Below are 14,444 nucleotides of genomic sequence, written 5' to 3'. Positions count from 1 at the left end.
CACCGCACCGCCATGCCAGTACATATGCGCTGGCATCGTGGCGGCCGGGCGGTGATGTATGTTAATACATCCCGCCCATAGACTTTATGGGTGAATACTTAGGCACAATTGCTTCAGTGGGAAGTCCAGTAGCATGGTGGATATAAGGGCACCACCTTATATCTTCCCTAGGGCATCAATTTAGTCAGGGCTGGCTTTGGAACATGGTCATTTCCTGCTGCAGCTGCTTATTGCAGAACCTAATGTGTCATGGTTTTGCAGTCTCCACTAAGGCGCATAGAAAAATCAGATGAAATGTATAAAGTTACTGCTCAGTGAGTGGAAGAAAAACAAAACATCACGACTTCTAATGTTTACATAATGCATGTCATTATCTACTCCCCCTACCCTACCTGTTCTGGGGTTTCTGCTTGATTTAATTAGCTGGAGACAGACAAAGCATCTCTCAACTCAGACATTTCCATAGTGACAGCAGATGGCGAGACCAGGAACACCAAGAGTGTAGCAAGCACACAACAATGACACGCAATATCAGCAATATCTCTCCTCCTGGAATAATATTCTCAACTTTTCCTCCACCCCTCAGCTGTGCTATTACAAAGTTAATGAGAGCTGCAGGGATAAATGACAGGATCATCTATATATATGTCTAGTGTCCGTGTGTCTCCGAAACACTGCCATCTGCTGGCAGCGAGTGAAACTACATCTCTTTCTCTCTCTCACATGCACAAACACAGAGGCAATCACAATGTAGCAGACTAGCTTTTAAATCTACATCTAGCTTTCAAAGCATTTGCTTTGAGCGGGCTTACTAGAATTTATATATGAGTTTTGTTTTTGATGGACACTTCCATCAGAGAACTGGAGTCTGTCTGCTGGCAAATAAATACCCATTTGGTGGTTCAACCGTCACCATTATCACACCGCTACTGTAATGAGATAGCACAACAAAGCCTGGGAGGCACAATGGTTATCATTGCTTGCATGGGATACTGCCGGGGGCCACAGTTTCCTCCCACAGTCCATAGTAGCATACTTGCTGACATCTGGTTCCTCAGCTCCAGGAGAAGCCTGGTGAGGAGATGCAGCTGATCACTAATAAGTGGGGCAAAAACAAGGCAAATATATTTTTCCACCCCTCAATATGACTTGACTCATTATCCTTCCCCCCTAACAATAGAGTGGGTGAGATGCTAGAGTTCCACCAACTATTCTGGGGGGGGGCTCAGGGTCTACATAAAGTCTACTGCACCTTCTGGGAGAGTAGATAAGTATGTACTAGGTCGCTATTTGTGTAGAAGACAATCTAGACAATAAGCACCAATTGTGCAGGTATTGGTGTGAATGATTAAAATATCAGTGCTGTGTAAGAAGTTGTTGATATATATATATATATATATATATATATATATATATATATATTAATAAATAATCTCCTACCAATAAATAATTGCACCTCCACTGTGTTTCTCTACTCACACAAGGGCCAGATGTACTAAACTTGAAAAGTGATATAATGGAAAGTGATAAACTGCCAGCCAATCAGCTCCTAACTGTCATGACACAGTCTATGTTTGATAAATAACTGTTAGGGGGCGGGATGTTGTAACATCCGCTGCCCATTATCGCCCCCCTTCGCCGGCCACCGCATTTTTAATAACGGCATATGCTGTAACATATGCGGTTATTAACGCAAGGGATAGCTCTTGCGATAAGAGCTGTCCCTTGCGATGCGGCACCGATGCTGGACTTCCGGGTCTGTGCATGCGCAGAGTGACGGAGCCGGCAGCAGGTCATGCTGGGAGGGATCTGTGAGGTTTCTGCAGGAAATTGCCAGCTTTTGATGGCGATTCCCTCTGCAGCGCTGCCACTGCAGAGGGGCCAGAGAGCATACAGAAATGCGGTAAAAACCCGATAACGGGGTTTTTACCGCATTTCTGCTTTAGAGAATCTCCCCCAGGGGCTGATTGGTTGGTGGTTTATCACTTTCCATTTTATCACTTTTTAGGGCTTAGTACACCTTGCCCATCGTGTGTCCAGTGATGTGAGGTGAGGTTAAAGGCTCAGGAGGGACTGGCTAGTATCAAAGCCAGATATACACACACATGTACAGTATACATGGTTTAGTCAGATCTGCCTCCCCTGATCCAGGGTTGTCTACCCTCCTGTTTGGCCGGGAGGGTCCCGGAAATTGGGTCCCCCTCCTGACCCCCCCCGAAAAGGTGGGTAATCCTCCCGGATACTGCCAGACCCCCCCCCCCCGCATCTCCCCAGCCGCCTTATTAAATTACTGGGATTCACGGCTTTTCCTGGGATGGGGCTAATTATGCATACAGCGTTGATGTCTACATCAGGCCCCGCCCCCCGAAATGCTGCTGACAGTCTCCTCACTGGACTTCTCCCTTCTGCCCTGATCGCACATAACTAGATATATCAATGATGCTTCCAATAACTCAACCCAATCTCTGGACTATAAAGTTCCCAGCGCACAGGATGTGACTCATACAGTACAGTACTTCACAGTAACAATGCAGTAGCTCAATCTAAATGACAAATAGTGTATTGACTACAAGAAATAAAGTTTAAGGTTAATAACTGCTGTGTTCAGTGATTTCTGGGGAAAAAAGCACATCTATACAGTACTTGTATTAATGCATTGTACTTATTATCAAGCTGTGCGTTTTCTGTTACTCCTTGTATGGTGCTGGGTGCACCTTTCAGTGCCTAACAAATACCTAGTAATAATAATAATAATATTTCTTGCAAATGGGTGGTTCGGGTAGCTTGAGGGCGCCATTCATGGTCCCACAGCGACTGTATAATGCTGGGGATCGTGACACCATATAACAGGGAATGAGGCAATAATGACAAGATTGCACCACCCTGACTTGGCTGCACCATGACACATGTCCCTGCCACGGGATGCAGTTGATTTGCCGGCGGTCGGGATCCCGGCGGTCGGAATCCCGACACTGGAATCCCGACCGCCGAAATCCCGAAACTTTCTCCCTCCGTGGGTGTCCACGACACCCATAGAGGGAGAATAAAATAGCGCGCCGAGCGCAGCGAGCCCGCAAGGGGGGGCGATCCATGTCCCCCCCTTGTCGGGATTTCGGCGGTCGGGATTCCAGTGTCGGGATTCCGACCGCCGGGATCCCGACCGCCGGGAAATCGTATCGGATCCCCCTGCCACCTCACCGAACCCTCCCAGTGGGGACAGACAATAAGTAGGTATGTACAGATGGAGCTGCTCTCATTGGGCGGCTCCTGGCAATTCTGTCGCCATCCGCTGGCCCCCACCAGCCACTGTCCTCCGACAGAATGGGGCATATGCGCACGAGACGCTCATGTGCCCCATTCTCCCGGAGCCCTGCAGCCCTCCACCCGTCTTGACGCTCCTGTCCGCTCTGCCCCCGCCTGCCCTCGCTCCCCTGCCCTGAGAGGGGACAGAAACTTTCTGTCCCCTCTCCTCTCCACCTTACTGACGGGGACACGCAAGCGAGTGAACCACTTGCGCGTCCCCCTCCTGCCGGGCTGCACATCACTGCCCTCCGCCAACACTCGCCAGCTAGGGGGTTCTGGAGAGGGGCTACATCTGTACAGTCTATATTTGAGGGTTGCCCACAAAGTCACATGATCGTAGGTTACAGCTATTGTAGACCTGCCTATTGGTTAATCTGGGGCTGACAATACAGTATCATGCAAGGGGCCAGATACAATACAATAAAGGTCCATACACACTGGACGGTTAACTTATGCCCAGTGTGTATGATGCACGATGATGGAGAAAATAGTTGGGCTGAAAAACATTCAGTGCATACACAGCGTTTTTCCCCCTGCCAAGCCATTTTCCCAGGGTGGGGGGAGGGGGGGGGGGCGGCTTTCCATAGCGGGACACTATGGAAAGCCGGCCACTCTGTCACTCATCTCAGCAGATGAGCAGCGAAAATGCGGGAGCGCACAGCAGCGCTCACCACTCATCGCTGCCCCGTACACACTGGGAAGCTTTCATGCTGAAAGCTGCTCAGACGAGAAAACTGAGTGGCTTTCACATGAAAGTTGTCCAGTGTGTATGGGGCTTTTGCTTCAAAAGTGATAAAATGGAGAGTGATAAACAGCCAGTCAATCAGCTCCTACCAGTCATATTACCAGGGCTGTGGAGTCGGTAGATAAATGTTCCGACTCCGACCACGACTCCGACTCCTCGTACCCCTGATGCCGACTCCTCGACTCTGACTCCTCTGTATTAATATGCAAATGTATTTGATACATTCCTTGAAGGAAAGAAAGGCAACATACATATTATTACTACAGAAACTAGAGGCTGGGAAGCCAACAGTCTACTGTATTGAACAGTTAAAGCCAGGCATGTCCAACGTTGGCCCTCCAAATGTTTTGAAACTACACATCCCAGCATGCTTTGCAATAGTTTTAACATTCTCTAATAGCAAAACTGTGGCAAAGCATGCTGGGATGTGTAGTTTCACAACATCTGGAGGGCCAACGTTGGACATGCCTGGTTTAAGCAAAGGACAAACACAATGAAAACAAAGTTTTATTAATTTTTTTATTAATTAATTAAATGGCTGGATAGTAGCAGTAGGCATAAACATCAGGAACAGGAACTTTACCAGTTCAAAGATAAAAACCACATTATTTGGTTGTTTTGGGAACAAAAACAATAGGAAAGGTTCAGAAGTGTGGAGCATGAGTTCAGCATGCTTTGTGACGACAACAAAAATCAACGAGCCACAATCTCCGCTGGTTTGCTTGCTCGTCACTGTTCAATTCAAGGACACAAGGAACGATTTCTTTCTTTACCGAATCGTTGCTGGCGACGAAAAATGGTGCCTGTACATCCAATATGAACCAGCGTAAGGAATGGCTTAGCCAAGGTAAACAAACGACCCCGCGCATGAAACAAGATCTTCATCCGCGCAAAAAGATCTTGTGCGTATGGTGGGAGAGCTTGGTTGAATGAATTTTTCGAGTCTACACCAGGTGATTTCTACCAACGAGGTATTGAAAACCTTATTGAACGTTGGAAATAAGTTGTAAACTACAAGGTAGAATACATTTATAAGTATTGATGCTCCGAATTGTGCGTTGCGTGCCATATAGTGAAGCACATGAAAAGCATGCTTTTTCACGGTCACTTAGGGCCTTATTCTGATCGGTGCGGATATTCCCGCATGCGGACGGACCGCCGATGTTGATCGTCTGCGCATGTGCAGAGGTCACTCTGCGCATGTGCAGGCGATTTCGCCGCACGGATTCTTTATACGCCGCACAGGGGGCGTAGAGGGGCGTGACGGGCTACTTAGCCTCATTACACTATGCATACGCCCCGCGTTTCATGGGTGTTCCCATGCAAACGCGGGGCGTATGCATGGTAATGAGGCCGTGACGCGTGGGTACGGGGCGGGCATCTGACATCGCCGGATGTCAGCTGCCCGCCCCCATACATGATTTCACACGGACAAGTGTCCGTGTGGTCTTGTGTTGCGGGACCTGGTGGAGCGTGCGGCCCTGCATTCGATGTTCGGCGACCATCGAATGCAGGGGCTGCTCCCAAGACGGAGGAGGCGTATCCCCGTCCAATTTCATGCGGATCGCCACATATCCGCGTACGGACGGCAGGTGGCGATCCGTATGGAAGGCGGGGATTCGCCTGCACGGTTGCGGCCGCATATTCTGATCGGGCCGCACCGATCAGAATAAGGCCCTTAATGTGTTTGTTTTGCGGTTACGTGAGGCATTGCATGCATTGGTCTTTATTCTTACAGTAGAGAAGTCATTAATTATAATTTTCGGAGTCGGTGCATTGTTTGCCGACTCCGACCCCGACTCCAGGTACTCGAAATTGCCTCCGACTCCTCGACTCCGACTCCAACTCCGACTCCACAGCCCTGCATATTACAGGCTGGGTTTGAAAAATGTCAGGCAGGAGTTGGTTGTTTATCACTCTCCATTTTATCACTGGCCCAAGAAGAGAATACATACTAGTTAACATTTATTGTATTACAGTAGATGTCATAGCAATAACCCTTGTCTGTTGTGAACTTTTCAAACCAGTTGGTTGAGTATCCCTTAACCAAAATGCTCGGGACCAGAATAATTTTGTATAACGGATTATTCCATATTTCAGAATATTTTTATATTTCAATGATGTATATAGAGGTATTTTCCATTTATGTTGTATAAACACAGTGCTGTTTGCCAGGCTGCTAGTGCTGTATACCAGGCTGCTACTGCTGTATACCAGGCTGCTAGTGCTGTATACCAGGCTGCTACTGCTGTATACCAGGCTGCTAGTGCTGTATACCAGGCTGCTACTGCTGTATACCAGGCTGCTAGTGCTGTATACCAGGCTGCTACTGCTGTATACCAGGCTGCTAGTGCTGTATACAAGGCTGCTACTGCTGCATACCAGGCTGCTACTGCAATATACCAGGCTGCTACTGCTGTATACCAGGCTGCTAGTGCTGTATACCAGGCTGCTACTGCTATATACCAGGCTGCTACTGCTGTATACCAGGCTGCTAGTGCTGTATACCAGGCTGCTACTGCTGTATACCAGGCTGCTAGTGCTCTATAGCAGGCTGCTACTGCTGTATACCAGGCTGCTACTGCTATATACCAGGCTGCTACTGCTATATACCAGGCTGCTACTGCTGTATACCAGGCTGCTACTGCTATATACCAGGCTGCTAGTGCTGTATACCAGGCTGCTAGTGCTGTATAGCAGGCTGCTACTGCTATATACCAGGCTGCTACTGCTGTATACCAGGCTGCTAGTACTGTATACCAGGCTGCTACTGCTGTATACCAGGCTGCTAGTACTGTATACCAGGCTGCTACTGCTGTATACCAGGCTGCTAGTGTTGTATACCAGGCTGCTAGTGCTGTATACCAGGCTGCTAGTGCTGTATACCAGGCTGCTAGTGCTGTATACCAGGCTGCTACTGCTGTATACCAGGCTGCTACTGCTATATACTGTACCAGGTTGCTAGTACTGTATACCAGGCTGCTAGTGCTGTATACCAGGCTGCTACTGCTGTATACCAGGCTGCTACTGCTATATACTGTACCAGGCTGCTAGTGCTGTATACCAGGCTGCTAGTGCTGTATACCAGGCTGCTAGTGCTGTATACCAGGCTGCTACTGCTGTATACCAGGCTGTTAGTACTGTATACCAGGCTGCTACTGCTGTATACCAGGCTGCTAGTGCTGTATGCCAGGCTGCTACTGCTATATACTGTACCAGTCTGCTAGTGCTGTATACCAGGCTGCTACTGCTATATACTGTACCAGGCTGCTAGTGCTGTATACCAGGCTGCTAGTGCTGTATACCAGGCTGCTACTGCTGTATACCAGGCTGCTAGTGCTGTATACCAGGCTGCTAGTGCTGTATGCCAGGCTGCTACTGCTATATACTGTACCAGGCTGCTAGTGCTGTTTGCCAGGCTGCTACTGCTGTATATAGGGTTGCCACCTCTCCCGGATTTCCGGAATTCTCCCGTTTTTGGTGGCAACCCTTAAGGAGGCTTTTCCAGTCTCCTGGATTCCGGGATTCGGAAAGGAGATTTGGCCACACCCCATTTTCCGCTGGCCACGCCAACGTTTCCGAATGTGCACTGATTTCAACCCTCCAGATGTTGGAGGGTATGATACCAGGTTGCTACTGCTGTACATCAGGCTGCTAATGCTGTTTACCAGGATGCCACTGCTTTTTGCTAGGCTGCTAGTGCTGTATACCAGGCTGCTGGTGTTGTATACCAGGTTGCTAGTGCTGTATGCCAGGCTGCCAGTGCTATATGCTAGGGGCTGTCACTACTGTATACCAGGCTGCTATAGCTGTATACCAGGTTGCTAGTGCTGTATACCAGGCTGCCAGTGCTATATGCTAGGGGCTGTCACTACTGTATACCAGGCTGCTAGAGCTGTATACCAGCCTACTAGTGCTGTATACCAGGTTGCTAGTGCTGTATACCAGGCTGCCAGTGCTATATGCTAGGGGCTGTCACTACTGTATACCAGGCTGCTAGAGCTGTATACCAGGCTACTAGTGCTGTATACCAGGTTGCTAGTGCTGTATACCAGGCTGCCAGTGCTATATGCTAGGGCTAGGCTGTCACTACTGTATACCAAGCTACTAGTGCTGTATACCAGGTTGTTAGTGCTGTATACCAGGCTGCCAGTGCTATATGCTAGGGGCTGTCACTACTGTATACCAGGCTGCTAGAGCTGTATACCAGGCTACTAGTGCTGTATACCAGGCTACTAGTGCTGTATACCAGGTTGCTAGTGCTGTATACCAGGCTGCCAGTGCTGTATACCAGGCTGCCAGTGCTATATGCTAGGCTGTCACTACTGTATACCAGGCTGCTAGAGCTGTATACCAGGCTACTAGTGCTGTATACCAGGCTACTAGTGCTGTATACCAGGCTGCTAGAGCTGTATGCTAGATGTGAGCAATATTTTAAGAATTGTTAATGCAAAATATTTGCCTTGTTTCATATTTAGGGCGGGATGTACTAAGGGGAAAATGCGGTAAAACCCCCGTTTTACCGCATTTTCCTATGTATTAAAACCCAGTCGTCAAGATACCGCATAGTAGGGTATCGCCACCTTTGGGTGGCGATACCCTATAGAAGCCTATGGGCTTCTTTTCGCCACCCGACGCCTCCGCCGCAAACCCGCAGACCCCCCTCTCCCCCTCCCTCTGGCTTACCTTCCTGCAGGTCTTCCTGGACCCGGAAGGTAAGCCCTTCCTCCCCCTAGTAAAGCAGCCGGACGTCATTCCAGCTGCAGGGGGGGTACATATGCGCTGGCATCGCGCCATCCGGGCAGCAATGTATATTAATACATTCCGCCCATAATATGTTATGTGGAACATTTTTCTTTCTCTGTCTCAACTTAAGGCATCCTTACCTACATGTTTGTACACCACTTTGATGTCCTGTTTGATGGTGGGGACAGATGCTGATGTCATTGAGCCCCACCCCCATTCCAACCAAATGCTGCAGTAGATGGAGATAAACTGGTGTGAAATTCCGCAATTGAACGAACCGCCACAGTCAACAGCATTTGTCTCTGCGGCCAAGGGGGGGTGCAGGAGAGTTGCTCACCTTTCCAGGGGGCCGAAAAAGCCAGTTGTTCCAGGAGGGTAGGCAAGTATGCCTAAGAGGTGCATACAAACTGGGTAATAATACAAGTTGTAAATGAACAGTTCAATTTAAATGGCTTATTTTGGCGTGAGATCGCTCTTTTGCAACTTTTACTAAAAACTTTGAGGCCAATTCAGAACCGTTCGTTCAGATCTGAATTTGACCCCATCCCCTGGGGTCTGTGTATGTGCAAATATGCGCATGCGCAAACCCCATAAGCAAATGGCTAGTTTCACTCTCTCCAAGCCGTTTGCTCCAGACATGGAGGTCCAGAGACGAGCAGGGGGCGGCGGCAGGGGAAAGTCCAGCATTTTATGGGCATCTCATAAAAATGCTGGGTGTTCCCCCTCCAGTGCAGTGCGTGGGGCAGGTGACTGACGTCAAATGATGTCAGCGCCCGCCCCCTTTTCAGCCATCTCTGTCCAGGATAAAGGTACTGACTTACTTTTATCCACGAAAGGAAAAAAAAATCATTTGATAGTCAGTGGCCGCATGTTTGCGTATACGTCCCCTCGCATGCTAGCGAAGTGATTCGGGCAGCACTACCTGTTTGCTAGGCTGCGAGAATATGGTCAAAATCCCGGCGGTCGAAATACAATCCCGACATATTCTCCCTCTGTGGGTGTCCAAAACATCCATAGAGGTAGAATAATTTAGTGTGCCGAGCATAGCGAGGCACCGGGCCTGCAGCAAGGCGAGCGCAGGGGCGGTGATGGGCTCACCCCCTGTCGGGATTATGGAGGTTGGGATCCCGGCGTTGGTATTTCAACCGCTGGGATTCTGACCACTGGGATCCCATACCGGACCGCAGTATTACTACAGCAGGCAGACATGACTATTTGGTTGTCTTGGAATATGACACAACTTTGCTTTCTATTTGTATAATTTGTAAATTATTAAATAAATTATTGCACCTGTAACCTATACGTTGAACTGGCTGAAAGTCACAGAAAGATACTAAAAAGAAATAGCCATTTAGTTAGTGAATGTTTTAGAAGAACAAGCGCATGTCTAAATACATAATAAAGTTATCTGGATACTTGTGTATTAGCCGGGCGCCGGGTACGTAGTTAGCGTAGCGGCGCTGTCAGAATCAGCGTAGTGTTCCTGCAGCCAGCGTAGTCAGTGTAGTCAGTCAGAGCCAGCATAGTTAGCGTAGTCAGTCAGAAGTAGCGTAGTGTTCCCGCGGCCAGCGTAGTTAGCGCAGTCAGTCAGAGCCAGCATAGTTAGCTTAGTCAGTCAGAAAAAACGTAGTGTTCCTGCGAGCGTCCCTTTCAGAATCAGTGTAGTGTTCCCGCGGCCGCGTAGCCAGCGTTTCAGTCAGAATCAGCGTAGTGTTCCAGTTAACAGTTAACGCATGTTGTCATTACTGTCTCAGATGTATGATATTGCAGATGTGAATGTTTACCTGAAACACCCCCACTATCCACACCAGCCTGAAGTGTGGCGAGCGCAGCGAGCCCCGTGGGGGATGCGTTATCCCGTGGGGGATTACCGACCTGTTTATACCCCCACTATCCACGTTGGTGTGGAGTTGATTTTAAAAAGTGTGGCGAGCACAGCGAGCCACCGAGCCCAAAGTGTGGCGAGCAGACACGGATTACTTCACATGTGTTCCGCGTACCCTCGCCACGCTTCGGGCTCGCCACACTTTATAGATTCAACTCCATTCCAACTTGGATAGTGGGGGTATGAACAGGTCGGGAGGACGCGTAACGCGTCCCCTCGTGGGGTGCGGTGCGCTCGCCACGCTTCAGGCTGGCATGGATAGTGGGGTTTGAAAATGCCTCCTTTATTGTGCATAGGACGCACTTGCGCCCGCATACCCCCTTTATGCATGCATGCGTGCTAATAATTACTGAGACCTGCGTCTCAGTCAGCTGGAGCGCCTCTCCGCCGGCGCCAGCATGTTACCCTCTCCGCTGACGTCCGCCAGCGCAGGGGATCTGGCGGATACCGGCGCTGTGTGAGAGGCACTCACTACACTTGGTATGGATGCCGGGAACAGAGCCATGGACACGGGGGCCAGAGACGGGCTGCCATGGACAGAGCCAGGCTGCCGTGGAGTAACTACGCTAACTACGCTAGGCAGCTGTTGGACTACGATGACTGCCTGCCTGCATATGTATGCTAATTGGGTGCCCAGCTAATACACAAGTACCGTTATCTGAAAGTATATGTTCTCTTTACAGCAAATGACATGACATTAATTAAATATTTCAGATATATTACAGCAATAATCTACGAAAAAATGAAGGATTAATATAGTACACAATTTCAGGTGAGAACTGAATTTGGTATTTTACAGCTCACAATAAAGTTGTTTCTTTGCCCTAGCAGCTATTAAAGTGCTGAAGGATTATGCCTAATACTCTACAGGTTTCGGGAAACAGTGCAATTGTGACCTGCAGTTTTACAGTGGAAATGGTTTCCACTGTAAAACTGCAGGTCACAATAAGGTCAAACCAACTTTGAAATCTGAAAAATGACAGGAGCTCATTGGGTGGTACTGTATCTCACTCCTCATTATCTCTCTCCAAGCTTTGATAGATATTTTCCTTTACCCTCTAAAAATTAAGAAACGACTCGATTTTAAATACTATAGTACACACTCAGCATGCAATAAGCAGCACCATGCCCTCATAAGATAAAGTGTTGTATTTCAAATAGCTGAATAAGACATCTAGTTTTCTTAAGATGTGCCATAGAAAATACATGCCCACCTTTAACACTATTCACACGCACAAAGGATGTGTACAGTAAAGGACATGCGTTAGATGTTTCAGAACAGGACTTTAAAGAACACAAAAAATGGGTTCTAAAATAATGGTAAACTGCCACCAAGAAGTCATGTGGCATACACAACATGCAGCTGTAATTACTGTATATTATTAAGTAGCAATAAAACAGTAACAGAAGACAACACATGTCCATTTGTGATCAGAGCAGAACCAGGGTATTAAGTGCCTTTACATAAATATGGCATATTGCAGTATATAAATATATAAAAACAATACGGGGCAATGTAACACATTAATAAATTATATACCACCAACAAACACATGCAGTAGATATTCATTAATTACAAAAAATATGTATGTATATTAATTGTGAAAACATTCATTTACATATTAACACGGTGGCAGCTGCCCATTGACCTTTGATCCTAACAAACCCCTAACACTGAGGAGCATGTGTTATATAGAATAATAATAATATGCCATGGTAAGCACATAGTAACTAATAATATCACATACACCTAATCCCTTCCTAATTCTGACTGGTAGCCTTAAAATATAAACATGGCTCTAAATCCTATTTATGGAATACGATTACCATGGAGGTAAGCCTGGATATACATTTCATCATTAGCATCACTGCTTTGCTACTGTGCATACATACATACTTACATACATACATACACAGTACTGTACTTCTGTGCACATTTAAAACAGTCTGAGGAATCATACTTAAAGAAGTGCATACTGTACACGCCTGTTACAGGACAGCCAGCAGCTGTGACTGGAGCACACTGGAGCCAGCTACAAATTGGTTCCAGCTGTGGGATAATTTGAGGAGAAAAGCAATAACTAACACAATTACTGCAGGACAGCACCTGGCTGCTGCAGAACCTCTTGTGAGATAGACATGTCAGTCAATATACCCACCACTTGAACACATTAGATAGGTTATACTTCTGAATAAAAGTTTCACCTGTCCCCTCTGCTGTCTATAAATAGTGCAAATGACTTAAGTGACCCTAGTAGCATGTAACCACAGTGCATGGAAGAGGGACCCAGGTGAGAATATTTAAATATGTTTATCTTCAATAATAATAAGAAGTGTGACAGTGACCGGATAATGTGGAGGAGAGGATAGCACAGCTATGTATATTTACATTGCATTTTTCACATGTTAAAAGTCTGTATTCAGCATGGGGCTACCACAGGCACAGTATGTTTGCATGGGAGGACCATCTTTTGTCTAGGATTATTCTCATTTTAAATAAGAAAAGTCAGTGGTGCTGGTCCCTGTTTGAGCAATGTGTAAATCGTTCAGCAATCCCCTGTCACACTGTGCATGGTAGCAGTCCCTGTACCTGTAGCCCCTCAATGCCAGCACCCTCCCCCCTGTCTTCCTGCCCCCCATAACCTCCATCTCCTTCCTACAGCTCCTCCCACCCTCTTGCTTATATCCTAAACCAGCCTGGGGGATCAGAGTGGGTGCACCATGCAGCCCCCACTGCCACTTAGTGCAGAGGGCACAGAGAAAGGGGCACTCACCGAATTTGGTGTCAGCAGCAGCAGCAGCAGCAGCAGCACTCGCAGCCAGATGATGATGATAAGAAGCCGAGAGGAGCAGGAGAGTAATGCAGAATAATCCCATCATGTCTCATCCATCAGCCTAGCAGTCCATGGGTACATGCAGGAGGAGTGACAGGGGTAGCAGGGGAGGCAGGGGCTGGGTGGGCAGCACTTTCTCCCCAATCTCACTGAAGCTCCACCAGAGCCTTCCCTGATCAGCTTCAACACCCAGGACAGCGACCAGCACCGGCCCGCCCACCGTCAGAGCACATCCCCGCCTGGCTGGTCACATGGACGGGGGCTCGGCCTCCGGAGAAGATGAATGGGGTTCGCTATAGCCTCCTCGCTCACAGCGTCAGAGCATCGGCTTCTTGCCCTGATGAATGGACTGTGCCTTACGCCAGGTGGCTGCTGCATTCATGCGTGCATGCATGTCTCTCTCTCACATACTACATGTATGTCTATCACATACTACATGCATTTCTCTCTACACATACTACATGCATGTCTCTCACATACTACATGCATGTCTCTTTCACATACTACATTCATGTCTCTCTAACTCACATACTACATGCATGTCTCATTTAAATACGACATCCATGTCTCTAACTCACATACTACATACATGTCTCTCTATAACTCACATACTACATGCATGTCTCTCTATAACTCACATACTACATGCATGTCTCTATAACTCACATACTACATTCATGTCTCTCGCTAACTCACATACTACATGCATGGCTCTTTCACATACTACATTCATATCTCTCGCTAAATCACATACTACATGCTTGGCTCTCTCGCACACTACATTCATATCTCTATCACATACTACATGCGTCCTTTGTCTCTCTCATATCTGTGTTCTGTATATGTAATACTGAACACGACAGATATCCACACATTGCAATTGTCTTGGTCTCATGGACTTTCAGTGTTAATGCTTTTTAACATACATATA

The 14,444-nt window shown here is 47.6% G+C and overlaps 1 protein-coding gene across 1 annotated transcript in view; it reads right to left on the bottom strand.

Annotated features, from left to right (window-relative positions):
- PTPRN2 (protein tyrosine phosphatase receptor type N2) overlaps nt 1-13,750 on the bottom strand; it is a 947,086-nt gene extending 933,336 nt beyond the window's left edge. The window contains exon 1 of the mRNA XM_083188999.1: nt 13,454-13,750. Coding sequence (XP_083045125.1) covers nt 13,454-13,559 — 106 coding nt within the window. The 5' untranslated portion in view covers nt 13,560-13,750. The remainder of the gene's footprint in view (nt 1-13,453) is intronic.
- Nucleotides 13,751-14,444: the final 694 nt, after the last annotated feature.

This window comes from Crinia signifera, chromosome 5, assembly GCF_055691185.1.
Source record: "Crinia signifera chromosome 5, ASM5569118v1, whole genome shotgun sequence".
NCBI classification, from domain to species: domain Eukaryota; kingdom Metazoa; phylum Chordata; class Amphibia; order Anura; family Myobatrachidae; genus Crinia; species Crinia signifera.
This window is presented reverse-complemented; position numbering and strand designations above follow the sequence as displayed.